Source organism: Leucoraja erinacea, chromosome 30 (genome assembly GCF_028641065.1).
Source record: "Leucoraja erinacea ecotype New England chromosome 30, Leri_hhj_1, whole genome shotgun sequence".
Lineage (NCBI taxonomy): Eukaryota > Metazoa > Chordata > Chondrichthyes > Rajiformes > Rajidae > Leucoraja > Leucoraja erinaceus.
Window position 1 is genome coordinate 25,689,049 of NC_073406.1, and position 27,755 is coordinate 25,716,803.

At 43.3% G+C, this 27,755-nt stretch overlaps 1 protein-coding gene across 1 annotated transcript; it reads left to right on the forward strand.

The window, feature by feature from the left end:
* The first annotated feature begins 20,947 nt into the window (after nucleotides 1-20,947).
* Nucleotides 20,948-22,317, forward strand: LOC129711762 (uncharacterized). The gene has a single exon (XM_055659692.1). The coding sequence runs from the start codon at nucleotides 21,104-21,106 to the stop codon at nucleotides 22,217-22,219; it is 1,116 nt and encodes a 371-aa protein (XP_055515667.1). The 5' UTR covers nucleotides 20,948-21,103; the 3' UTR covers nucleotides 22,220-22,317.
* Nucleotides 22,318-27,755: the final 5,438 nt, after the last annotated feature.

Genomic DNA, 27,755 nt, shown 5'->3' on the forward strand with positions numbered 1-27,755 from the left:
TAGTTATAGTACAGTTGATAGGAACTCCAAGACATCCATTATCCAAACTGTGTTGTATTTGTTCAGACAGTCCTATGCCTTGAAATGGCCTCCTCAGAATCTGCAGACCAACAAGTTATACGTTCATGTAGTGGATGATTGCTCCCTGTAACTGGGTTCACTAGGAGGTCCCTGCTCTTGGGTACAGCCATAACTGGCTGTACTATAATTCCCAAAATGTTTGGGAACCAGGCTTGAGTAGGTCAATCTGGCACTACCAATATGCCTGTGGCTTAGTCTTGCTTGATTTTTGTCAAGCATCGGTTTGTGAGACAAATTGGCGTAAAGCATACATAAACATTCCTCCCCAATTGAGGGAGAAAGCATCCACTGCTTTGCTCCTGGATCCAGCTCGCAGGACACGTATCTGGGTAACTAATGGTTAGTCTAGATGCAAACGGATCAACATCTGGTATGCCAAATCGTGTAGTTATTTTGTTAAATACTGTCTGATTCAACATCCATTCTGTGTTGTTGTTAAACATTCACGATCCAGCATCTGTCACCGTGTTATATCTACCTCGTAGATTTCCCATAATATTCCTCTCGATACACCAGTGCCAAATGAGAGTTACAAAGCCTCAGAGTTACACAGCTTTCCCTGCATCACTGCCACAGACAACCGTGCCTCACCCACATCACCACCCGTGTCAGGGGGCAGCACCACTGCAGCCAAAACAGGCTTAGACGAAACCGAAGGACACAGCTCCTCCCCATCAACCTCCACAGGCTCCTGCTCATGGTACTGCTTCATCATGTTGACATGACAGAGCTGAGTCTTACGCCTCCGATCAGGGGTACCAATAACGTAATCCTTCTCACCAACCTTCTTAACCACCTGATAGGGACCGCTATACCGAGCCTGCAGACTGGGACCAGGAATAGGCAATAACACCAGGACTTTGTCACCTGGAGAAAAATTCCTACTAGAAGCCTTCCTGTCGAACCAGTCCTTCATCCTAGACTGAGCAGAAGCAAGATTACCCATTGCCAGTTCGCATGCCCTCCTCAGTCTAGACCGAAAAGTACAGACGTGGTCTAAAATACTACATTTTGTATCCTCCTGCAACCATTTCTCCTTCAGGACCCTCAACGGACCACGTACAGTATGCGCGAACACTAGGTCAGCAGGACTGAACCCTAAAGACTCCTGCATGACCTCATGCACCGCAAACATAACTAGATGAACCCCCTCATCCCAGTCTTTTTCAAACTCCAGGCAGTAAGTCCTCAACTTAGATTTCAAAGTCTGGTAAAACCTCTCAAGAGCTCCCTGGTTCTCAGGATGATACGCACTGGAGTAACAATGCTTAATATCTAACAACTTCATTACCTGACCAAAAACCTTCGACATGAAGTTGGAACCTTGGTCACTCTGCACAACCTTGGGCAAACCGAACAACGAAAAAAACTTAGATGAGACTTCACAATGGTAGGGGCAGTAATTCTACGCAAAGGGACCACCTCCGGAAAGCGGGTAGACGCACAGATAATTGTCAATAAAAACTTGTTGCCCACCCTTGTCCGAGGTAGAGGACCCACACAATCAACTAGAATCCGCTCAAACGGCTCACCGACCACAGGGATTGGATATAAAGGCGCAGGAACAATCGATTGGTTCGGCTTTCCTGCCACCTGGCAAATGTGACAACACCTGCACTGCTGTTTCACGTCCTTTTTCAACCCTGGCCAAAAAAAAATCCGTAAGATACGGTCATATGTCTTATTGACCCCCAAATGTTCACCCAGAGGACCATCATGAGCCAAACAGAGTATCTCGTCCCTATACCGACGAGGCATTACAATCTGATCAACCACGCTCCAATCATCATGTCCAGATATATCCAAGGGAGACCACTTTCGCATCAGTAAGCCCTCCCTTAGAAAATACCCCTTCGCTGTGGAATCCATATCCCCCTCAGGCACCGCGCAGTCGAACAGATAAACCTGGATCACTCTTTTGCTCCTCAACCAGCCGGTCACGTGACAGCGACACTGGCACATTTCCAGACACTACCCCATCTTGAGATGTAGAAACACCCTTCACAACACAGGATCCATCATCCTGATCCCCAAAAATGCTCTCACTCAGGTCCACCACATCCTCAAACGTTGCCTGGCTCTTAGCCATAGCCCTCGTGACAGCACAAGCTGCAAATACCCTTGGATGCTGCATAGCCAATCTATCAGGACTCTGCACCATCGGAACAGCCGTCACCTCAGGAGTAACTAAAACTCTACCTCCTGCCAAGTCATTCCCCAAAATCACAGAAACTCCCCCAACGGGAAAACACAGCCGTAACCCAACAGTCACCCGGCCTGAAACCAACTCGGACTCGAGATTCACGATATGCAAAGGCACTACCATGCCATCCATCCCGAATCCTACCACTGGGACACTTGACCCAACCGATGATTCCCCAGAAAACGGCAGTACACTATCCAATATAAAGGACTGAGTAGCACCAGTATCACGCAAGATGGATACTGGAACTCTATCACCCCCATCCTCTAGAGAAACAAAACCATTCATGATGAACGCAGAATAATTCCTACACTCATCAGACTCAGGCGCCTCGGGTACCACAGGTGCCTTCTGTGTACCCACCAAAGCCACAGGCTTTGCATCCTTCTTTTTCAGCACGGGACACGATTTTAACATGTGCCCTTTCCCTCGACAATAGTAGCACACAGGACCTTACTTAGTCCTCAAATTTCCGTCAACCTTATCAGCTTGGACCTCCCCTAGTAACAACGTGCTGCCACTTGCAGGCACAGAAACAGCTTTGACACTGCCACCGGCGACACCACCACGATCAACCGGCCGTGCACCAAAACTATAGGATCGCCCAACAAAATCAGATTTATGAGTCAATACATACTCATCTGCCAACACCGGGCCTTAGACACTTCATTCACCTTCTGCTCATTAAGGTAAATAGCAACCCTCCCAGGGAGACAGTTCTTAAAGTCTTCCATAATCATCAAGGCCCGTAGTAGCTCAAAATCCTTCAAAAAGTGCCACCTTCTCCCTAACAAACTCCACATAAGTCTGACTATCAAACTTCCTAAAGCGCCGGAACTTCTGCCGGTACGCGTCTGGAACTAATTCATAAGCCCTTAATACTGTAGACTTCACACACATAGTCCAGACTGCTTTCAACAGATAAAGACGAGTACACCTCCCGTGCTTGACCCACAAGGACACACTGCAATAGCAAGGTCCACACGTCCCCAGGCCACTTCAAGGACAAAGCCACCCGTTCAAACACTGTGAAATACTTGTCCACATCCTTCTCAATAAACGGGGGAACCAGGAGGATGTTCTTGCTCATATCAAACTCCCGTTCCCTAGAAAAACCCGGGAATTATCTATTTATTTTTCCCGCAGCTGAAATTCAGCTCTTTTGGTTTCCTCCTCAAGCTCAAACCGTTTCATTTCAAGAACATGCATGAGCTCTTTCTCTTTTAATAAAGAGGCAATTCTCTGTGACTCAAGCTCCATTTCCTTCAGTTTAATGACGGCCTCCATGTTCTGAACCGGCTGAACAGAAGGTCGGCGACTGTCTGCACATTCATGCAAAACCCCACCCTCCACCAACGCAGCCCACAACACCGATTTAATGCACTGTTTCTTTGAATGCTTGTCAATAGGCACGGCATAGTTCTCAACCAGCAAAATCAAATGCTCCTCCGTACATCTATCAAACTCCCCACTAGGAGCCTCAACAAACTCTTTCACCTTAAATTCCATCTCTAATGTAGCACCAAACCACCAGCTAAACCCTGGGCACCAATGCTACCACAAACAGGGAAGGAAAATTCCCTCACAACACAGACTGCAACAAAGCAGGGAAGAAAAAATCCCCTCACACACACAGACTTCCTCAGTCACCAGAAGCCTACCAAAAAAAAACCCCCCTAAAATGTCTAGGGTCCTCAAAACTTAGGACGATCCCCCATTTTGTTACGACTCCCGAATGCAGGTACTTCAGAGCCGCGTAACATAATTCAAAAACCAGGTTCAAAAATAGTTTTAATTTTTCAATGGAACACAAAACCCAAACCCGATTCAAACAACCCAGTCAGAGATATGGATGGACTAACAAACAATTAAACAGTGCTCCAGCCAGCCACGTAATGGGCCGTCGAACCGGAGACTCTAAAACCTGCCTAAAGAGATATAACCCTGAAACAAAATACCCAAAAACACTAAGGTCAGCCCTACCTTAACAAGTAATGGTGAAAGTACACAAAGTTCTATGCCATGTGGCCAGGCCTTCCTCAGCTCACACCAGCAGGCTGCTCACAAGTCAGGGTCTACGAAGAAGAGAGAGAATCCTGGGAAACTCTGGTATTTAAGCTTCAGATGAGTCACCCGTCACCTGACGCAGCTTGGCCAATCAGGTACAGGAGTCTTTAACCCCTTGATTCCAGACTCACAGCCACAAGGCCTGTACTCGGGAGAGAAACAGAGAAAGGGGGGAGGGGGGGAGCGCCTAACAGTATCCCACATTGCGATATTGAATCAGGCAGACATTGAATTTGATATCTCTAATTTAAGCAGTCAATTTGTAGTTATACTTGTATTCACGACTTCAACAAATTTAATTACTAGCAAATTTGTGCACTTCCAGAAATATGCAGGTATTCTGCGTTTATGTTTTATAGGAAACACTGATTAGAATAGAGGAGCAGGTGTAAGCCATATCAACCTCTCAAACATGAAACACCTTCGATTAGATATTGACAGATCTGCATCTAAACTTTCATTTTATCTTTAGACATATTACGATTTAGCATTACAAACCACTGTAGGCAGAACATTCTGAAAGACCTCAAGATGGTCTGTCAGATTTAAAAAAAAGATATATTAAATTATGCACAGAGCTAGCCCATTATACTGGATGATAAGAAACCAATCACATGCAATTTACTTATTAGAATGAAGTGTGAAAGAAAAGAAGTGACTTTTCTGTACTTGTCGCATTTTGGATCTGCCAATTGAAAACATAGTTATGTCATGTTCATAGTTTTTGAAAACACATGTGCTGTATGAGAAGATCTGAGTGTATTGTATTCTCATCCTGATTGTAGGATCATTCCTGCATCATGTTTTGAAATATTTCAGCATTGAGTCAATATCTTATGAGATTGTGGCCAGTCTAATTGATTTTGGTTAACTGTCTTCTGCAGGAATTATGTTGGCCTTCCACCTGTTTAGAGTTTGGGATAATATAAAGTTCTGCATGGTCATGACATTCATTGAGCATACATCGCCCTAATTTTGGGGGGAATTACATTAGTTGGATTTCCTTCCATTTTTTATGGAGTATATTGATTCCGGTTGAGAGATATGGCATTTATTAACATTTTCCCCATTGTCAAGAGCATAGAGAGTCAGAAAGATTCTCAATGAAAATATTGCATGTCAAGTTAATATTGTTTTTTTTCCCAATTCATATAATATTCTGTAAGAGTTGGCAGGCTGAACCACAGCGCATCAAGTTCCTGGTCCAGGCAGTGTACGATGTCTTGCCCAGCCCATCGAACCTCTTCAATTGGGGCAAAGCGGAATCTCCAGATTATCCACAATGCTCAGGCAAGGGGACATGGGAACACATCCAGAGCTGCTACCCAACGGCTCTTGGGCAGGGCTGGTACACCTGGCATCATGACCAGGTTCTGAAACCCATTGCAGAAGCCATCAGCATGGGAATCAGCAGAACAATCTAGCACTGTGTGAACGGTGAGGAGAGTCTATATACCGGGTTAATTGGTGATCAGAGGCAACTGAGTGCAACAGGTGAGGAGAGTTGGGCTGATGAGAGGGGAGTGGCAGGCAGGTGAGGAGAAGGAGGGACTGGTGGAAAAGTACTGGGAGGTGAAGTGGATGAGAATGAGGAGAGGGCAGACTGTGACAGTATGTTAGCATTCATAGCAAAAGGATTTGAGCGTAAGAGCAGGGAGGTTCTACTGCAGTTGTACAGGGTATTGGTGAGATCGCACCTGGAGTATTGCGTACAGTTTTGGTCTCCTAATCGGAGGAAAGACATTCTTGCCATAGACGGTGTACAGGGAAGGTTCACCAGACTGATTCCTGGGATGTCAGGACTTTCATATGAAGAAAGACTGGATAGACTCGGCTTGTACTCGCTAGAATTTAGAAGATTGAGTGGGGGATCTTATAGAAATGTACAAAGTTCTTCAGGGTTTGGACAGGCTAGATGCAGGAAGATTGTTCCCGATGTTGGGGAAGTCCAGGACAAGGGGTTACAGTTTAAGGATAAAGGGGAAATACTTTAGGACCAAAATAAGAAAAACATTTTTCACACAGAGTGGTGAATCTCTGGAATTCTCTGCCACAGAAGGTAGTTGAGGCCAGTTCATTGGCCATATTTTAGAGGTAGTTAGATGTGGTCCTTGTGCCTAAAGGGATCAGGGGGTATGGAGAGAAGGCAGGTACAGGATACTGAGTTGGATGATCAGCCATGATCATATTGAATGGCGGTGCAGGCTCGAAGGGCCGAATGGCCTACTCCTGCACTTAGTTTATATGTTTCTATGTACTATTTAATACATTAGTTAGTCCAGGAGTTGATTTCCAATTAATTGTTAGTTAACATCAAAAGATGATAGTGGCAGAGATTTGCACTTGCACACTTCGCTTTGCCCAGTTAACTACTGATGCAAATTATAGATCGGTTTTGCTAGATCTACATAGAGTTAAGCACTCTTGCTCAAATTGGGATCATTCGAGTGTCAAGTAATTTTGTAACCCATGTATAATATTTATTGATACTATTTAAAAAGAGTTATTTAGAAAGTCTTGATACCATTTAGAAGGTCTTGAAGAGTGAGCAAATTGAATATCATCTGGCACTAAGCTTTATTATAAAGAATCCTGGCTTTATAATAGGATTACAAAAAAAATAAGAGCGGAGGTAGACAGCCTGGAACCAGACATCAAATCTTTCCCTATGCTTCCCCTATGCCCCCTTGGCCATTAATTCCTCAATCTTTCAAAACTGTATTTAACTTCACCTTAAATACTTCTGCCGATGATCCAGCTTCGCGGCAGAGGGCCTGAAAACACCGGGTTGGCTGAGGAGGCCACATATAGACCCCGACCTCGGGTGGACTATGAGGGGGAGGACTGGATATTTTTAGTGCCTTCCCTCACAGTGAATTCTGCTGTGGGGGGACGTTTCTTGTTGATTTCTGTAGTGTACTGTTCTGTGTCTTTTTTCTTTTTCTTTTTTATTTTGTATGGATTTATTGACATTTAATCTATCCAATTAGTTTAATCAATTGCTGTAAAGCACTTTGGTTCAAAATGATTTTGTTTAAAAGTGCTATATAAATAAATATTATTATTATTATTAATGATTTAACCTCCACAACTGGGTTGGAGAATTCTCTTGGTAGGACAATTCTAAAAAATCACTATATTGCTTTGAGAAGACATTTCTAATCACCTCAGTATCTAAATACTATGTCTCCTCATTTGGGACCCCACCATTTGAGAAACCATCTCAAGATCTACACTCTCATGCTTCTTTAGTGTTTCAATAAAATTACCCCACATTCTTCTAAACTCAAAGAATATAGATTTAAAACTATGTAAACATCGCTTGATTGGGCATTCCTCACAACCCTGGTTTGGTCTGGTGAGTCATCTTTAGGATGCCTCCAATATTACTGCATCTTTTTTTGGTAAGAGGATCAAAACTGTGTGCTTTACTCCAGGTGTGGCTTCGTCAACTCTGCACAATTGTAACAAACTTCCTTATTTCTAAGCTCCAACCCTGAGTCAATGTGCTACAGCTGACTTTATATTTCACAAGAACACCTAGATCCCTCTGTAGTTTACAATGATCTAAATTAATATAATAATTTAATGTAATAATCTAAATGGAAAGATAGTGGAAATGACCAATGTGGTAAACTGAGCAATTGATTGAGATAAAAATCAAATTATTTTGACTTCTCTTCCTGAAATGTATGATATGTGACAGCACCTTCTCACTTTGAACCCTTGAACTGGCTGTCAGACCAATGCCAGCATTATAACTTTTGGTTGGCCACTTGAACCATGTCAGCATACTCTATATACAACCAAGGCTTTCGAGCCAGAGAGAAATAGATTGGGAGAATGAAGACAACAAGAGAAGAAGTAGGAGAGAGAGTGGAAGAAACATAGAAACATAGAAAATCGGTGCAGGAGGAGGCCTTTCGGCCCTTCGAGCCAACACCGCCATTCATTGTGATCATGGCCGATCGTCCCCTATCAATAACCCGTGCCTGCCTTCTCCCCATATCCCTTGACTCCATTAGCCCCTAGAGATCTACTTAAGAAGGAGCAAGGAAAAAGAGAGTAAGAAGGGAGATAAAGCGGGCTGTCTCCTTCCTACTTGTGTTCTCTTGTCACAGGTACGATGAAGACTGAGCCACTGGGACAAATCTGAGAGCACAATCGCAACTATGCAGTCAAGATTAGACTGCCAGGAAAGAAGCCCTTGATAGCCAGCACCTTTACCTGAGGCCAAGCCTGTGTGGTCAGGGCAAGCTTGAGATGCCAGAACCTCTTTCTGCCCCAGACAACAATAGAAACAAAGACTGGCTGCTATAATATTCCAGAGACAGCCAATGTCGCCTCTCCAAGGCCAAAACGGAGCTGCCAGGAAGAAACGTGTACATCAGCCACTCCTCTCGAGGGAGGGACGATCCATGAATGGGAAGAAGCCTGGAATTGCCATGCCATCTCCGTTGAAGACAAGGACTAAGCTGCTGGGAAAGGCTCGAGAACACCAACATGCAGACAGTATACGGCATATGTTCTTGGGCTTTCTTACCACTGTAAGTAGAATAAACCATGTGAATTTACCCTACTGCAAGTGTCGGTGTGGGTGCTATTGATTCCGGTTTCATTTCTCCACATGTCTCAGACCTAATTGTTTCTTATACTTTCTTACATTAAACTCTGTCAAGTTTAAATCACTCAATCTATATATCCAATTGCAGTCACAATATCCTCATCGCAATATTCCACTTATTTTCAATACTTTATATTCTGCCCTCTCTTCCAGGTTTCATACATAAATAGTAAAAAGTTGAGGGCCAATTACTGATCCTTGGGGTTAAATCCTTCCTTTTAAAAAAATAAAACAATATTTTTTTACTTGATAACCAGTTTTTCCATCCTAAAACGCTCCCTCCAATGGTATGAACCTGTGCATAATTATTCTGCTTATTACAAGATGTCTACCTTAGCACACTGGTATGGATTTTTAACATATACTCCTATTATCCATAATAAACCAGGGAAATACGTTTCTGGTGAAAATGAATAAAAAGCAAAGTTGTATCCAAAGTGGTATTGATAGCTTGAAAATGTTTAGTATTATTTTAATATTTTAACTCTTTTGCAAATCATTACTTTCTCTATGCATTTGAGCCTATGGAACAGATTAGACATGATCGTTTTAGTTTACTTTGGAGATGCAGCGGATAAACAGGCCCTTCGGCCCACCCAGCAATCCCCATATATTAACACTATCCTACACACACCTGGGGCAATTTACACTTATACCAAGCCAATACGTCTTTGGAGTGTGAGAGGAAACTGAAAATCTCAGAGAAAACCCACATGGTCACGGGGAGAACGTACAAACTCCGTACAGACAGCATGCTTAGTCAGGATCATACCCAGTTCTCTGGCACTGCCAGCGCTAAGGCAGTAATTCTACCGCTGCGCCACCGTACCGCCCACAAAACGTAAGTTTAAAAAATTGTTAAAGTTCTTTCCAGGTACCTTGGTGAGCAGTTGTGTGAAATAGATTAGCTGTGCATCCTACTGCTAATGAATCTTGTTGTTCACAAAATTGATGTTGGTTCCCTACATAAATTGTGATGGGCTTCTAAATAACTCATGAGTTGTGAAGCACTTTGAAATATTTTGGAGGCATGACCAAATGCCAAACAGATACTAGTGGATCAAGGTTGGCTGGGTGGTTGGACTTGATACATTTAACATTTAATGATGGTTGGATGTTCAAACATTTAATGATTGTAGTCTTTAAGACACGCAACCTTTTATTTGGCATGGGATGATAGTGGTCTTAGAGCTGTGGGCACATCAGAGTAAAGTAGGGAGAGGTTAAAAATGTTTGCATATATTCCTGCCATCAGGTCCACACAGTTTCTTGTGGGTTTTTTGTAGGTTCACTCTCAGGAAGGCGGATTGATGACAGTGACTGTGAGTATTAGGTGTACCTCAGGTTACGGGGGCGAGTGACATTATTTCATTGCCCTTCTTTTCGAAATGAGCATAGAATGCATTGAGCTCATCCAAGAGGAATGTGTAATGTTTGAGACCACGTAAGGCCCTGGTGTGACTAGCACAAGCAGAAGGAAAACACGTCCGACATCTTGTAAGTATGATTTATTCTGCCCCACCCACGGACACTTCTCCAAGGTCACCTGCTCTCGATCACGAGGCAAAGCCCTTTATATTAAAGTGGCACTGGCATTTACATATACATCACATCTCCCCCTTTACTTTAATTACAATTCTCCCCCTTCCCTTAAATTACCTTACATCCCCCCCCTTCAACGTTGGTCAAAATTAATAACCTGAACCTTAATGAATTTAATGTGGATAAAGTACCACAAATAACACAGTGCTCGTCGTACTATAAAACCATAAAAATTGCCCAACAATTTTACATAACAAGTCGAGTTGGGGGTTTTGACAATCGCCCACTTCTTGTGCAAGTCGTCTTTCCAACTCGTTCTGTGTCGTATTTCTGTTGTGTGCGAGTGCGGCTTGGCTCGCTTTGAGCCGATTCCCCCACCACAGACCCTTGTGATGCGGCCTGTGATAGTTCGCTTGAGTTTGGGAGACTAGCTCCTTCTGGGTGAGGGGATCCTCCTTGTGGGAAAGTGTTCGCACTTGTCTGCTGTGTGTTGTCAGGGCATGGCTCAGCTGCTTCGTGCACAGGTCGTATGTCCTTCCTGTTCCTGCGGAACTCTGTACCGCTCGGTGTAGAGATGACGTAGCTCCGAGGGGACAGGTTTTCTCTTGCAATACGGCCGCGTTGCCACTCAGTTGGTTTGGCATGAAACCATACCTGTTGTTGTTGTTCCAGGCGCGGCAGCGGCTCGACGCTTGCCTTCGCATTGAAGTATGCTGCCTGTTTTTCTTGATGGATGGCCAGTTGTGGTCCCATGGGAGGGACATGATGAGGCAGTAAGAGTGATAGAGGCAATGACAATTTGCTTCTTAAGGATCAAGTTATTAATTTTGACCAACGTTGAAGGGGGGGGATGTAAGGTAATTTAAGGGAAAGGGGAGAATTGTAATTAAAGTAAAGGGGGAGATGTGATGTATATGTAAATGCCAGTACCCCTTTAATATAAAGGGCTGTGCCTCGTGATCGAGAGCAGGTGACCTTGGAGAAGTGTCCGTGGGTGGGGCAGAATAAATCATAATTACAAGATGTCGGACGTGTTTTCCTTCTGGGTAAACTCAAAGGTCTCATAAATCTCCTGAGCTGCCGGCCCGGCTACGTGGAGGAATGTTGCACAGCGAATATTATCTGGTTTATTTGTTGGTTCTGTTGCCACCTCGTACAGCTGGAATGCCCTTATCCAGTCCTTATAATTCTTGGCCACGTTTCCTTGCATGGAGAGTGGTCCCGGTGGCTTGAGTCCTGCCACTCTTTTCTTTAGTTTTTTTTTTAACTTTGACACCATGTAATGTTTGAGACCACGTAAGGCCCCGTTGTGACTAGCACAAGCAGAAAGAAAACACGTCCGACATCTTGTAAGTATGATTTATTCTGCCCCACCCACGGACACTTCTCCAAGGTCACCTGCTCTCGATCACGAGGCAAAGCCCTTTGTATTAAAGGGGCACTGGCATTTACATATACATCACAGAATGCAAGCAAGACTTCCCAACTTGACTTTGTGACTTGTTATGACGTGTAACATGTTGCTACCATCAACAGGTGCCCATGAGGTGATTGTGGGGCTCGAGCGTGAATCACAAGAGGAACTCAACAGGTCAGGCAGCATTTGGGGAGGGAATGGAGAGATAATGTTCCAAATCACAACCCTTCTAGAGACTGAGAGAAGTAGGGTGCAGAAAGCTGACAAAGAGAGGTGGGAATGGGCCAAAGCCTAGTAAGTGATAAATGATACAGGTGAAGGGGGTATGATTGGCAGATGGGTGGAGTACGTGATAAAGGTTAGAAGTGAAATGGAGATAAAAAGATGTTAGATAAGGAGAGGAGGCATAAAATGCAAATTTGGAGGAAAGGATGTGGGTAGAAGGGTTTGGAAAAATGGGGCCATTAAAGGGAGATTGAGGTTATGGGAATGTGACATGAGGGTAAGGAGTAGGGTAACAGGGTAAGATGCTGGGAGAAATAGGAGCGGATGAGTGTATGGAACAAGCTGCCAGAGGAGGTAGTTGAGGCTGGGACTATCCCATCATTTAAGAAACAGTTGGACAGGTACATGGATAGGACAGGTTTGGAGGGTTATGGACCAAGCACAGACAAATGGGACTAGGGTAGCTGGGACTTTGTTGGCCGGTGTGGGCAAGTTGGGCCGAAGAGCCTGTTTCTACACGGTATCACTCTACGACTCTATGACTCTAACCAAGGAATTGTGGAGGGAGTGGTCTCTACAGAAAGGGGAATGGGCACATATGACTAGTGATCACATGGAAGATGGCTGAAATTGTGGAGAATGAATTTTATTTGTTTTTCTTGCCGACCCTTAAGACATAACTGCTAATTAACTAAAGACAGTGAGTAGTATATACCATTATTATATTTACTCATGCAAAGATTGACTCTTTACTATTCCCCACTTCAATGAGAATGCTTTTGGCTGTTAATTGTACTTGTAAATTGCCATGAGATACTTTACTAAATTGAAAGAATTACATGAATTCAAGTTATTACTGCTAAAGATTTAAAGTTTATTTGACCGTCTATGATCCTAGTAACTGGATAATTAGAAATAAATTGTGTTTATTTGTTACAGGGAAAGTTTTCTTCTGGGATGTGCACTTTTTACCATTTAATTTCTTTTTTCCCCCTATTATAGTCCTGATGGTGAAGATCCGTGAATTATAATAGTAAGATTAAACGAGAACTTACCAGTTTGAAGTTTGATCTTTATTTTATGAGGAGTAACGTTGAGGGATTACGTGAAGACCCCGTCCAGTACGCATGCGTGTCAATCTTCAAAGCAGCGGTGTGAAATCACAGAAAACAGTTGTTGAAATGAACATAGTAAGATAAGAGAACCATAATACCTGTTGAACTTTATGATAGAGGGCTGGGAGTGGAGGGCACGTAATTCCTCAACGTTACTCCTCATAAAGTAAAGATCAAACTTCAAACTGGTAAGTTCTCGTTTACTTCGGAGTCACGTGAGTGACTACATGAAGATTTTAAAGCTTTGTGATTTCATGCCGTGGAACCAAGTCCAGGCATCATACACTGCATCAGTAGGCCAATGATGAGTGAGCATTAAGAATGCATTCAGACATGACATAGATATAGACATGTTGATGCTATAAATTAATAATAGTGGCAATAGTAACCTCCCTCAACCTGGAGGAAGTATGAACCATACCTAACATAGAATTGGCAAATACCCCTGTTCTGGCAATAGGTTTATTCTGAATATTTGGACAGATCAATAGTTTGACCATCCTGCAACCGCTAGGATGTGGTCCATCCCTGCTGCTGAGATATAGCGGTCCTGGTGGAGTGAGACTCAATGTCAATGTACATTCCTGTATATGCCAGACCCATATAACCATCTGGAGAAGGTTCGTAGTGATACCTTCTAACAAGATTTTATGTAACTTATAATATCGCTGTCAGTCTATAAAGCTCTTAGGAACCTTGACATACTGGTGTAAATGCGTGATCACACGCAACCCAAGGTCCACGGGATACGCAACTCTAGTTTGGTCTTATGTCCCTGCCTAATCTGCTTGATTAATCATAAACAAACATGTTATAATAGCCCGCAGATATGATCATCCTATCCAGTTTTGCAATTACTGGATCCATAGCCCTGTACTCAGTGCCATGGCGTAATTACTAGTACGTGAGTATGACCATGGACAGGGATGTTGCTGGTGCCCATCGGTGAAGTGACGTAGTACAATGTTAACAACCCATATCTCTGCGTCCCTAAACCTGGGAGGTTTTAAGCTGACGGTACCTTCATTCTCTGGATATCAGAGGGTGAGACCGGACAGAGTGGTTTATGTACTCATCAGCCAAATGATTAGGGGGTACTTAAGGCACAGTAATGGAATAGTAACTTAATGTTATAATCCCATAAAACTGAATTTTAATGTGTCAGTCATCCGTGCCGTGTTAAACGTAAGGAAACATAAACAATGCTTCCCATCTCCTATGCAGATAGCTGCTATTTGGTGCTATCCCTGCAATCTGTAGTGAGCACTCTAACGCTCATGGTTTGACAACCCGAAGCCGCAGAAACGATCTCTCAGAGTCTGTGAGTCTATGATTGATTATATCATGCAGAGGATGGTTTCAACATCACAACTGAACCAGCATCTTTTTATCCGGAATTAACCATGTAAGGTTTTATGTTCATTCTTCGCCTCAGCAGGAGCCATAGGTGTATAACCCAGGCAGGCACTATGAAAACCCGGAAGCGGGAATCTTGCTGATTTTTGCAAAACCCGTCTATTGAGGCCAAATGGAGGAAGACATAAAAGAACATTCCTTCCTAGTGTAGCGAGAATGCACCCTTCGCCACTGTATGCCTTGTTCACTGTAGATTGAAACTGGATGCAAGCAACTCAATAGTTAGTTTTCTATCAATCCACATTGTCATTAAATACTTTGTGATCACACATTCATTCTGTGTTGTTATTGATTTTGCATAATACATCAGTGCTAAATGTGGTTTGGTAAAACTATCACCGGATACTTTGATTTGATTGTACCTTTGTTATTAACATATCAGATTCAGATTCAATTTTAATTGTCATTGTCAGTGTACAGTACAGAGACAACGAAATGCAGTAGAGACAACGAAATACCACCACCAAAGTGTATCACCTTGGACTTGTGCATGCCTTATATGCATATCTACACACTCTTTAATGCCCAGAATGCACCTGGTGTCCATTGGCAGTTGATACCATGACTGAGCACTTGATAACTCATGCTAATCCCATCTGTCTCCGTAACTAGAGATGGTATTAGTAAATTACACATCTTTGCGCAATAGCATCAGTTTGGAAATGTCTGAAAATTTACGGATATGAGGTTTTAGTGGAGCAAAGCTGTCCATCATAGTGACTTTGATTGTTTCAGCTAAAAATAGCAGAGGTCTAATTTTTATCTCAGCGCTGATCCCAGACCAATAAATGGATGATTGTATCCCAACAATCAATAGTTTCAGTTGGTATCAACTTAATTTAAATTTAACTAGACGGGTGTGAACCAATTCCTCAAATATAGCTATGTGGCTGATAAGGCTAATTTAGTAAAATACAGTATGTTCAATATCATCCAGATTGGCCATGCTACTTATGTGTTAGCTCTGTGCAGTCGAAGCACTGATAGTAGTGATTTGGTAAATAATCTGGAAACTGGAGTTAGCCCATTGTAACGTGGGGGGGGGGTATACTTACTGCCGTCTGCTCCTCACATCCCGCAGTCTACAGAGCGGGTTCTCGGTCGCTCCCCGTATTCTACGGTCTCGGGAGCAGCTGTCCCGGTGTCCCCGGCAGCAATATGAAGCCACTGGCACCACTGCCAGCGGCTCAAAGGTGAATCCACCGCCGTCCGCTCCCCGTTTCCCGCGGTCTCCAGAGCAGCTATGCAGCAATATGAAGTCGCTGGCTCCGCAGCCAGCGGCTCGAAGGCGAATCCGCCGGCTCCGCAGCCAGCGGCTCGAAGGCGAATCCGCCGCCGTCCGCTCCCCGCGGTCTCCGGAGCGGCTATGCAGGTGCCCTCCCCGGCACCAATATGAAGCCGCTGGCTCCACAGCCAGTGGCTCGAAGGCAAATCCCCGCCGTCTGCTCCCCGCAGTCTCCCGAGCGGGTTCTCCACCATATGAAGCCGTTGGTTTGCTGCCAGCGGCTCAATGGTGAATTTGCCGTCACTCGCTACCCACATTCCGCGGTTCCGAGCGTCTAGGTCCGTGGGCGGGATTCCCCGTGACCGGGGTTCCCTGAAGTTCGAGACTGGGGTTTCCCCTCCGTCCCGACTTAGCCCCGGACTTTAAGCAGGACCTCTGAGTAGAGGTTCCTGTAAGAAGATTTAACCTGAAAGTATTTTAAAAACTTACCTCAGGTCTGTTGTTGGCAGGAGAATCACGTTCACCCTGCCAGTCGTCACGCAATGCGATAGACGATATGGACACGCATGCGTACTGGACGGGGTCTTCACGTAGTCACTCACGGGACTCCAAAGTAAAATCTAATGTTACTATGTCTCTATTGCAATCAAAACCTGCTTTCTTCTTTATTTTGGACATTTGTTGAATAATCAGTATTAATTGTCTTAAATAAATCTTTATGTTAAATAAATGAGTACAGAAGCTGGGATGTAATGTTAAAATTGTACAAGGCATTGGTGAGGCCAATTCTGGAGTATGGTGTACAATTTTGGTTGCCTAATTATAGGAAGGATGTCAACAAAATAGAGAGAGTACAGAGGAGATTTACTAGAATGTTGCCTGGGTTTCAGCAACTAAGTTACAGAGAAAGGTTGAACAAGTTAGGGCTTTATTCTTTGTAGCGCAGAAGGTTAAGGGGGGACTTGATAGAGGTTTTTAAAATGATGAGAGGGATAGACAGAGTTGATGTGGAAAAGCTTTTCCCACTGAGAGTAGGGAAGATTCAAACAAGGGGACATGACTTGAGAATTAAGGGACTGAAGTTTAGGGGTAACATGAGCGGGAACTTCTTTACTCAGAAAGTGGTGGCTGTGTGGAATGAGCTTCCAGTGAAGGTGGTGGAGGCAGGTTCGTTTTTATCATTTAAAAATAAATTGGATAGTTATATGGATGGGAAGGGAATGGAGGGTTATGGTCTGAGCGCAGGTGTATGGGACTAGGGGAGATTATGTGTTCGGCACGGACTAGAAGGGTCGAGATGGCCTGTTTCCGTGCTGTAATTGTTATATGGTTATATGGTTATATGTCTATGCTTTTTTCACAATGTGCATATAGATTAAAAAGTAGTAATCTTGTAGGAGTTGGCCTGAAGATTACTCCTTTTCTTATGTTTTGGCAGACCTTCTAGTGAACAGCAGGCAGTCGGGAGAAAGTCCACATTAATTGAACTTAAGTCTTCATAGGCAATCAGAAATAGAAGTATATTGGAAATCTGAAATAAAAAGAAAGAATACTATAAATATACAATAGTTGATGAACATCCAAAGGTAATGTCATGTCACAGTTAACGGTGAGAGCCTTAATTTGCCTATTGAAAGGTACTGCATCGTATTAATCTGGTCTGATCTTAACACAACTGCTGCGTGAAGCAAATAGGACCTCAACTAATTCTCATTTAAGTGAGGTCAAAGGTAGCTAATGTAATCATAGAGCTATACAGCGAAGAAATAGGCCCTTCATTCCAACTTGCCCACACTGATCAACATGTCCCATTTACAGTAATCCCACCTTACTGCATTTCATCCAATCCCTCCAGACCTATCCTATTCATGTAACTGTCTAAATGTTTCTTAAATGTTAGTACCTGCCTCAACTATCTCCTCTGGCAACTCATTACACACACCCACCACACTTTGTGTAAAAAACGTTACCCCTCAGGTTCTTATTAAATCTTTCTCCCCTCACCTTAAACCTACGTCCCCCAGTCTAGACAAGAGACTGTGTATTTACCCGGTCTATTGTCATAATGTTGTACACCTCTATAAGATCATCCCTCATCCTCCAGCCTGCCAAGAATAGAGTCCTAGCCTGCTCAACCTCTCCCTATAGCTCAGGCACTCGAGTCTTGGCAACATCCTCATAAATCTTCTCTTCACCCTTTCCAGCTTAACAACATCTTTCCTGTAGCATGGTGCCCAAAACTGAACATGATACTCTTAATGTGGCCTCACATTAATGTGGCCTCACATGTTGCAGTTATATCTTACATAACTGTAAAATAACCTCCCAACTTTTATACTCAATACTATGACAGATGAACTCCAACGTGCCAAAAGCCTTTTGACCACCCTATCTACTTGGGTTCCCACTTTCACGGAAATATGTACCTGCACTCTTAGATCCCTCTACTCTGCTCATCATATGTTAACCTGGGATCATTCTTGTAAACCTCCTCCTTTCCAGAGCCAGCACATTCTTCCTCAAATATGGTGCCCAAAATTGCTCACAATATGGTAAATGTGGCCTGACCAGCACCTTAAAGAGCATCAGCATTACATCTCTGTTTTTGTATTCTCGCCCTGTTGAAATATATGCTAGCATTGTGTTTACCTTCCTTACTACTGATTCACTTGCAAATTAAATTTTTGAGAATCCTGCACCAGCAATCCCAAGTCCCTTTGCACCTCTGATTTCTGGATACTCTCACCATTTAGAAAATAGTCTACGCCAATACTCCACACTTTGCTACACTATATTCCATCTGTCACTTCTCTGCCCACTCTCCCAATCTGTCCAAGTCTTTCTAAGTCCCTGCTTTCTCTGCACTATCTGCCCCTCCACCTATTTCCGTATCACCTGCAAACTTGGGCACAAATCCTTCAATCCACTCATCCAAATCATTAATATACAACATGAAGAGTAGCGGCCCCAGCACAGACCCCTGTGGAATCCACTAGGAACTGGCAGCCAACTAGAAAAAGCCCCCTTTTTGCCACTCTTTGCCTTTTGCCATTCAGCCAACCTGTTATCAATGCTAGTACCTGCCCTTTGATACCGTGGGCTCTCATCTTCCTCAGCTGCTTCACATGTGGCATCTTATTAAAGGTTTTCTGAAAATCTCGGTAAACAACATCCACTGACTCCTTTGTCCTGCTATTTACTTCCTCAAAGAATTCCAGCACATTGGTCAGGCAAGATCATCCCTTTACAAAACTATGCTGACTTCGGCCTATTTTATCATGAATTTCCAAGTACTCCGTAACCTCATCTGCCCTGTGAGGTAATATTGGCAATTTTCCAAACGTCTGGAATCACTTCTGACTCTAATTATGCTTGAAATATCACTATTAATGCCTCCACGATTTCTAAAGCCGCCTCTTTCAGATCCCTAGGGTGCAGTCCATCTGTTCCAGGTGACATCCACCTTCAGCCCTTTCAGCTTCCCAAGCACCTTCTCTTTAGTAATAGCCACTCATAAACTTCCACCCCCTGACTCTCTTGAATGAGTTGTTTTGATAAGTGTTTGCATGGTCAGGAGTTGCACTGGATATTAATGTTTGCTTCCTGCAGCTTCCGGCTCATTCTCATTCTTAAAAATCATTCAAAACCAAATTCATTCCCAAGGACTGAGACTGAGTAAACTACCCATTTTATTCATCTTTGAGTCTTCATCATACAGCATGCAAACAGGCCCATTGCCCAAACTTATACATATTGCCCCATCTGCACCAGTCCAACCTGCTTCCATTTGGCCCATATCACATTTAAAAAAAATAAATGTTGTTATAATCAGTTCTTCAACTACCAACCCGGGCAGGTCATTTCATATATCTACCATCCTCACTGTGGACAACATTGGCCATCGGGTTCCTATTCAATCTCACCTGATTCCTGATTTGCCCTAATCTGGATAAAACACTGTGCATCTCCTGTATCTATTCCCATTATGATCTATTAGATCACCCATCATCCTCCTGTGCTCCAAGGAATAAAGTCCTAGCCTGCTCAGCCTCTCCCTGTAGCCCACGCACTCAAGTCCTGGCAACATCCTTGTAAATCTTCTCTGCACTCTTTAAAGCTTAACAACATCCTTCCTATGGCAGGGTGACCAAAACTGAACACAATGCGGCTTCACCAACATCTTGTACAACTGTAACGTATTGTAACATCCCAACTTCTATACTTAATATCCTGAGTGAAGAAAGCTAAAGGTGATACCACTTCCAAGGAATTATGTACCTGCACCCTTAGATCCCTCTGCTCTGCAATACTCCTCAGAGCCCTGCCATTCACGGTGAAGGACCTGCCCTCAAATGCCACACCTCACACTTCTCTGCATTACACACCATTAACCATCCCTCAGCCCATTTGCCCAAGTGATCAAGATGCTGCTGTAAATTTTGATAACCATCTTCGTTATCTGCACTACCACCCACGTTATTCACGTTGATCCATAGTCTGTGAAATAAAACAAACATACGGACATACTTAACAAGAACTAAGATTAAGAAAAAATTACATCATGATTGAACATGCCCAAGGAGAATTCTAGGAACTGACTCCACAGGAAGTTGATCAATAAACAATTCTAATATAACAACTTTGTTAATAGGTTTTTGATACAAAATTACGATTGCCATCTTGTCAAAACAGGAAGTAAATGTTTATGTAACTCCCTGTTTCTGAAGCCCATTTTGACTATCATAGAGAACATCAATGTGTTACCATGTGTCTGCGATTTATATTTAGTTAATGCCTATCCTTCATTTGCCTTTGTTTATCAGTTACCTAATCTCTTCTACTTTGTAAAGCTTGCCATTGTCCTCGTCAAAATCACATTTTTTCTTCATTCCTATTATCTAGCGGGTGGTTATGTGTTCTGTGTTGAGCATAACTCAGTAGCCAGGAGGCTTTGAATTGTTCATTTGCGTTGCGTGTGCATCGGTCCTTGTCATCTTATGTAACAATGTGTCCAAAGGCGGAGGAGTGTCGGAGACTCGCTGACAGGACCTCTTATTGCGGCATAGAGGGGTGAAACACGGCCGGACTTTGTGACCTCATCGGGAGAACTCTTAATACCCACTCCAACCTTCCCTGTAAGCCTGAACTGACTCGCCAACCACATCGCGAGCTTTAAGGAATCAAAATTATGGATAACTCCGCTGTGATCATAGACAACGGCTCGGGTATCTGCAAGGCGGGGATAGCCGGGGACAATGCCCCAAGGTCAGTCATTACATCCATCGTAGGACGTCCCAAAGCCAAGGCGACCATGCTTGGCGCTGGCCACAAGGAGTACTATATAGGAGAAGAAGCCCAAGCTAAGAGAGGAATATTGAGTTTAAAATACCCAATAAAACATGGCATAGTGACTTCCTGGGACGATATGGAAAAGATCTGGCGACATGTATATGATTGCGAACTCCGTTTAAAATCACACGAGCGCCCAGTGCTGTTGACCGAAGCCCCTCTGAACCCCTTGGTCAACCGAGAAACCATGACCGAGATGATGTTTGAGAGTTTCAAGGTGCCTGCAATGTATGTAGCTGTCCAGGCGGTTCTAGCTCTGTACGCTTCAGGGCGAACAACTGGCCTGGTGGTGGATAGTGGTGATGGCGTGACTCACACAGTGCCCATTTACGAAGGCTACTGCCTCCCTCACGCTGTCTACAGATTCGATTTAGCTGGCAGAGATATTACCCAGTATTTCGTTCGGATTTTGATGGAAGTTGGACACTCCTTCATCTCTACGGCCGAGAGGGAGATCGTGAAGGACATGAAGGAGAAGTTGTGCTACGTGGCCATTGACCCACAAATGGAAATGAGGAAACGACGTGAAGATATCCAGAAGGAATACAAGCTTCCTGATGGAAATGTGATCCAGATCCAAAGCCAGCTTTTCAGAGCCCCGGAGATACTCTTTTCTCCAGCTTGCGTGGGTTTCGAATGTCCGGGTGTGCACAGACTGGTCTTCAAGAGCATCTTAAAATGTGACATCGACTTGCGGAAGTGTCTCCATTCAAACGTCCTCCTGTCGGGGGGGTCCACGCTCTTTCCAGGTCTGGATGAAAGGATGTTAAAGGAGTTGCAGTCGTTGGCTCCTGCTGGAGTGCCGGTGAAAGTCATCGCCCCTCCGGAGAGAAAATATTCTGTCTGGATTGGAGCGTCCATCCTGACATGCTTGACTTCCTTTCAGGAAATGTGGATTACAGCTGGCGAGTACCTGGAGATGGGAGCGTGTGTTGTTCACAGGAAGTGTTTCTAAGAACTACCGCTAAAAATAGCAGATACTTTAATCGGTCCTCATCTCAAATTGTTGCATGAATAATAAACAACTGGAATTCATATATCTGTGAGGAGCTTTGTAGTATCCATTTCGGGAAAAATTTCAAATCAAAGCAATGTGTATAAAAAAGGATGTATGCCTTTGAATCAGGCCTGCCATTTAACTCGCGCTTCCTCTGAAGCCGATGCACACTCATGTGCAACGCAATGGAAACCCAGCTGGTAATTTACTTAATATAGAAATGGAAATCTTATTTATATTTCTTTATTCTATACTAATTAAACCCAGTGAGGAAAAGGGAGGCATTGGCCAGGCAGAGGCCGCTGGGATCAAGTGTGACCCTGCCTGGAGGATATAGGGAACTATTAGGAGCTTACTTAAGAAGTAAATCAAGAGAGCAAAGAGGGTTCAGTAGATAGCTCTGGCAAATAAAATTAAGTAGAATCCTCAAAGAGAATCCATAAGTACATCAGGGTAGGGTGGCCTTCATTAATCAAGGTATAGACATTGGGACGTTAGGTTACAGTTGTACAAGACATTGGTGGTTTCTGTTCACTTTCGGGCACCTTGTTATAGGAAATATGTAATTAAGCTGGGAAAAATGCAGAGATTTATCAGGATGTTGCCAGGACGGGGGGGGGGGGGGGGGGGGGGGGGGGGGGGGGGGGACATTGGGGATAGTTGGCAAGCTAGGACATTATTCCTTGGAGCACAGGAGGCTAAGGGGTGATAAGACCATGAGGGGAATAGATAGGGTGAATGCAGAGTCTTTTATCCAGGGTAGGGGAATCAAGGACCAGAGGATGTAGGTTTAAGGTAACAAGGGCTAAATTTAACAGGAATTTGAGGAGCAATATTTTCACTTACGGTTGTGGGTAGATGGAGTGAGCTGCTAGACGAAGCATGTACTACAACAGCCCCTAAAGATTACTTGGACAGGTACATAGATAGGAAAGGTTTAAAGGGTCAAACTCTGGTAAATGAGACAAGCTTGGATGAAACATGGTGATCGGCATGGGCGAGTGGGCTAAAGGGCCTGTTTACATGCTGTAGAACTCTATGACTCTATTTCAATGTAGGTCTTCACAAAAGAGCAAAGATTTAAATTGATAGGGGCAAACATTTAGGACTGGTGTCCTGACACACGTAATTAACGTGGATTGGATTGATGCGTGAATTATTCAAGGAAAGAAAGATCAAAAATCATCTGAGAAATAATGAAAAGACTAAACAACCACACGTATATAATGTCTTTCACATCCTCAATACCTCACTTCCAAACTTCACATTCATTCGTATTTTGAACTGTAGTCACTGGTATAATCAAGGAAACATGCAAACAATTGTGCAGTGTCCTTGGTTCAACAATGGTGCTTGCCTTGGTTATCTTTCCTACATTAGGAATTGTGCCTCGTCCAAAATGATTAAAGAAAGCACCTTCCCTTGTCTACTGCAAAGCGCTTCATGACATACCCAGTGCAAATCTGCAATATAATTTATTCAGGTTTCAATATTAATTTCTAATTAATAATTTTCAAAAGAGGCTTTAGATAAAGATGATGTATTGTGTTGATAAAATAAAATAATTTAGTTGAGGCATGTTTTTGGGACAAACCAAGGGTCCTTGTTCGAAAGGAGTAGAGACTTTTTTTGTGGTGCCAACATTGGGTACTAAAAGTAAAATGATTGATTTGCACTGGTTCTTCTGACTTGATTTCACTCCTCCCTGCCAGTGCTGGTAGTTATGGTTTTACCCACCACAGGCTGTACCTGACAGAATCAAAGGACTAGATGTTAAAAGTCCCTTGTGCCAATAGGTGGGGAGCATTTCACGACATCCGTTGATTGTTGAGAGTGGTAGACGCTCAACATCAGTGGGGGGCGGGGGGGTGATACATATATCTTGGCCTGTGTAACCTTCAGGATAGTTGGGCACAGAAATGTATTATGAAACCCGTCTCCCTTTTCACCTCTTTTGAAATATCTCAGGTAAAGCTGTTGGTTAGTGCTGATATTTCCCTTTCTGACTTGGTTTTCACTTTATACCTCTATAAAATCTCTCTTGAAATATCATCATCCTATATTAAAGTGAGTGCATCAAGGCAAACGTTTTGCCTTTGTAAAATATATAATCCCAACTATTAGAATAACTTGGTTATGAAGACAACTTTGTGTGAACCATTTTAATGGACGGATATATAAGAAGATTTCTTTAGAACACTTCAGAAAAGGTGAATCAAGTCTGGTGTAGCTGCTAAACGTGCATGCTTTCGCCTACAAACATTTAATTTGGTGAATATTCTTTACCTATCCAATATCGAATTCCAGTAATGCTGCCCTGTGGGTGAGCTGAAACCAGAATAGAAGTAACAATCTCATTCAAAAACCATAAAAGATTCCAATAAGGGAGAAGATAACAAACTTGCAAGAACTACTGTGCCCTATACATTTTCACTGGCAGTGAACTGCCACAACTTACCGCTTAGGATTTTGATTTTAATGACAAATCAGGTGAGGTGAATAAACAAAGCAAAATCTTGAAGTTTGTGGAGGAGCTTTTTGGTCATGTGTCTTTCCAATCCACAATTTAAAACTGTGGATGGCAAGATTGGAGCAGGGTACAAGCTAATTAATAATAAGATTAAACGAGAACTTACCAGTTTGAAGTTTGATCTGTATTTTATGAGGGGTTACGATGAGGGATTACGTGAAGACCATGGTCCAGCACGCATGCGCGACATACTTCAAAGCGAATCAAAGTGGAATCACAGAAACAACACAGTAATTGAAATAAACATAGTAAAGATAAGGAGAACTAAGTTACCAGTTGATTTCTATAATTGAGGGTGGGCACGGAGGGCACGTAATCCCTCATCGTAACTCCTCATAAAATACAGATCAAACTTCAAACTGGTAAGCTCGTTTAATCTTACTATTTTACTTCAGAGTCACGTGAGTGACTACGTGAAGATTTTAAAGCTCTGTGATTTCAAACCGTGTAACAGTTCATACTTCACTCGCTGCCGAAGTCATCCAAGGGAGGAAGTATGTTATCGTAATCAACCATGAATCTGTTTATAAAACAATAATGGTATTTATTTGAAAACAATAACAAAGAAAAATAATGCTCCCCCGGGCTTAAATTATATGTTTGCAGAGTCCAAAATTCTTTCTGCAAATAAAACAGGTTCTGCTAACGGCTTGTCATAGAACGTTTGAAAGGTTCTCTCCATGGACCACCCCGCTGTTGCCGGGATGTGGTCTAATGGCACATCCATTCTTTTAGCCGCCGACGTGGATGCTGCCCTGGTGGAGTGAGATGTGTAAATGTCAGTATCCACTCCAGCAGCTCCCAGTAACTGTTTGAGCCATCTAGAGATGGTTTGGCTCGACACCCAACCATGTGGTTTTTTGTGGCCGACACATAGAACTTTTTCTCTCCCTCGGGAATCTTTAGTTGTGTTGATGTATAACAGCAAATGAGTCATGACACATCAACGGGGGTCAGGTGGGTATGCCCGGAATTTTATAATAAGACCTGAAGTTCCTGGTCTGCTCTGTTTTACCAGCTCCTGAATGGCGAATGTTATTTGGTCTGGTGTTGTGCCCATGTTGTCTAGTCTGAGTAAGTGAAGAGACTGGACCCTTTGTGCTGAGACTAGCGCCATCAGCATGACCGTTTTCAGGGTTAGCTGTTCCAGAGTGAGGGATCTGGCTGGTGACCATCCCCTTAGATATGTCAGGACAACACTGACATCCCAGATCTTGGTATACCTAGGTGTTGGGTGGTTTGAATTGAAGATCCCTCTCATTAATTTGATCACCAGCAGATGAGACCCTATGGCCTGTTGGCCTGGTGCCTGTCTTAGGTAGGCTGACAGTGCACTTCTAGCACAATTCATAGTGCTATAGCTCAGACCTTCATCATGGTGAAGGCTGGCCAGGAACTCCAGTACATTTGTTATGGTGGTTGATGAGTAGGTTGTCCCTGTTCTCGAGCAGTATGTTTCCCATTTTCTTATGCTCGAGAGGTATTGTTTCTTGGTGGAAAGTCGGTGAGACGCTGTCATCGTGTCCATGGTCCTGCTTGACAATCCCAGGTCCAGCAAAGGTCTTTTTAACCCAGTAGGTTAATTCTGTCATGGCATGGGTGACTTTCGCCTGACACAGGGTGAATCAGTAAATCTGGTCCACTGGGAATGGTCATTGGTGTTTCAATGACCCTGTCAAGGACCACTGGGAACCATGGCTGTGTAGGCCAGTCGGGTACTACCAAGATGCCTGAAGCAGAGTCCATCTGTATTTTGCGTAGTACCCAACTGATGAGGCAGAAGGGGGGGAAAGGCATAGAAAAAATAGTTCCCCTGGTCCAGCGTGAATGCATCCATCGCCGCTGGTTCAGGGTCTGGTTCCCAAGCGACATACATTGGTACCTGGTGATTCAGTCAGGATGCAAAGAGATCGATATCTGGTGTGCCATATTGCTTCGTAATCTCAGCAAATACTTTGGGGTTTAACATCCATTCGGTGTTATCATTAAACTTGCGTGACCTGGTGTCTGCCACTATATTTAGCTTACCTGGTAGGTAAGTTGCTGATATCCAAATATGTCTATCGACACACAATTGCTAGATTGTGTTGACCAAATTGTCACATGATATCGATTTTATCCCGCCCATATGGTTAATATAGGCCACCACTGTGGTATTATCAATCTACAAACGATCATGCAAATGGTGCATGTTTGTACAATATGCTTTTAAACCATAGAACGCACTCAACATTTCCAAATAGTTTATGCCCAGTGTCTGCAGTAGTGATGATTCTTGATTAGTCCATCTACCACCTGTGCTGGATATGGTATTAGTTGCTCCCCAGCCTTGAGCACTGGCATCTGTTTGTATAGTTAACATTGGGTTATTGATGATGATAGAACTGGAACTATGCCAAATGTTCTCTATCCACCATTGTAACTCTGATATTGCTTCAATGAGCAATATCATGGTTCGGTCAAAATGACCTGCATGTCATTTTAACGCTTGCACCTTTGCTCTTTGTAAGTTTTGATAGTGCAAAGGTCCAAACTGGGTAGCTGGAAATGGTGCTACTATTTTCCCAATTACTCTTGCCACTTGTCGGATGGTTGGGTGATTGTTAACCATTAATTTGTTACACGTTTGTGCCAATTCTGCTGGTTTCTCTTTTGGCAACGTTACAGACATGTGGACCGAGTTAATTGTGAATCCCAGATAGTCCATAGTTGTGGATGGTGTCAACTTAGATTTATCTGGATGTATGACAAAACCCAAGGTTTCAAATAAATGTTTAGTAGCTAATACAGCTGAATTAGCTAATTCCATGGTTTTGCCTATTATCAAAATATCATCAAGATATGCCATGACAATATGTTTTTGTTTTCTTAATATTGCCAAGGCTGGTTTTAATATCTTGGTAAACAGTCTTGGGGCTGATGTTAGCACATTAGGCAACGATTTGAACTGCCATTGTTGCCCCA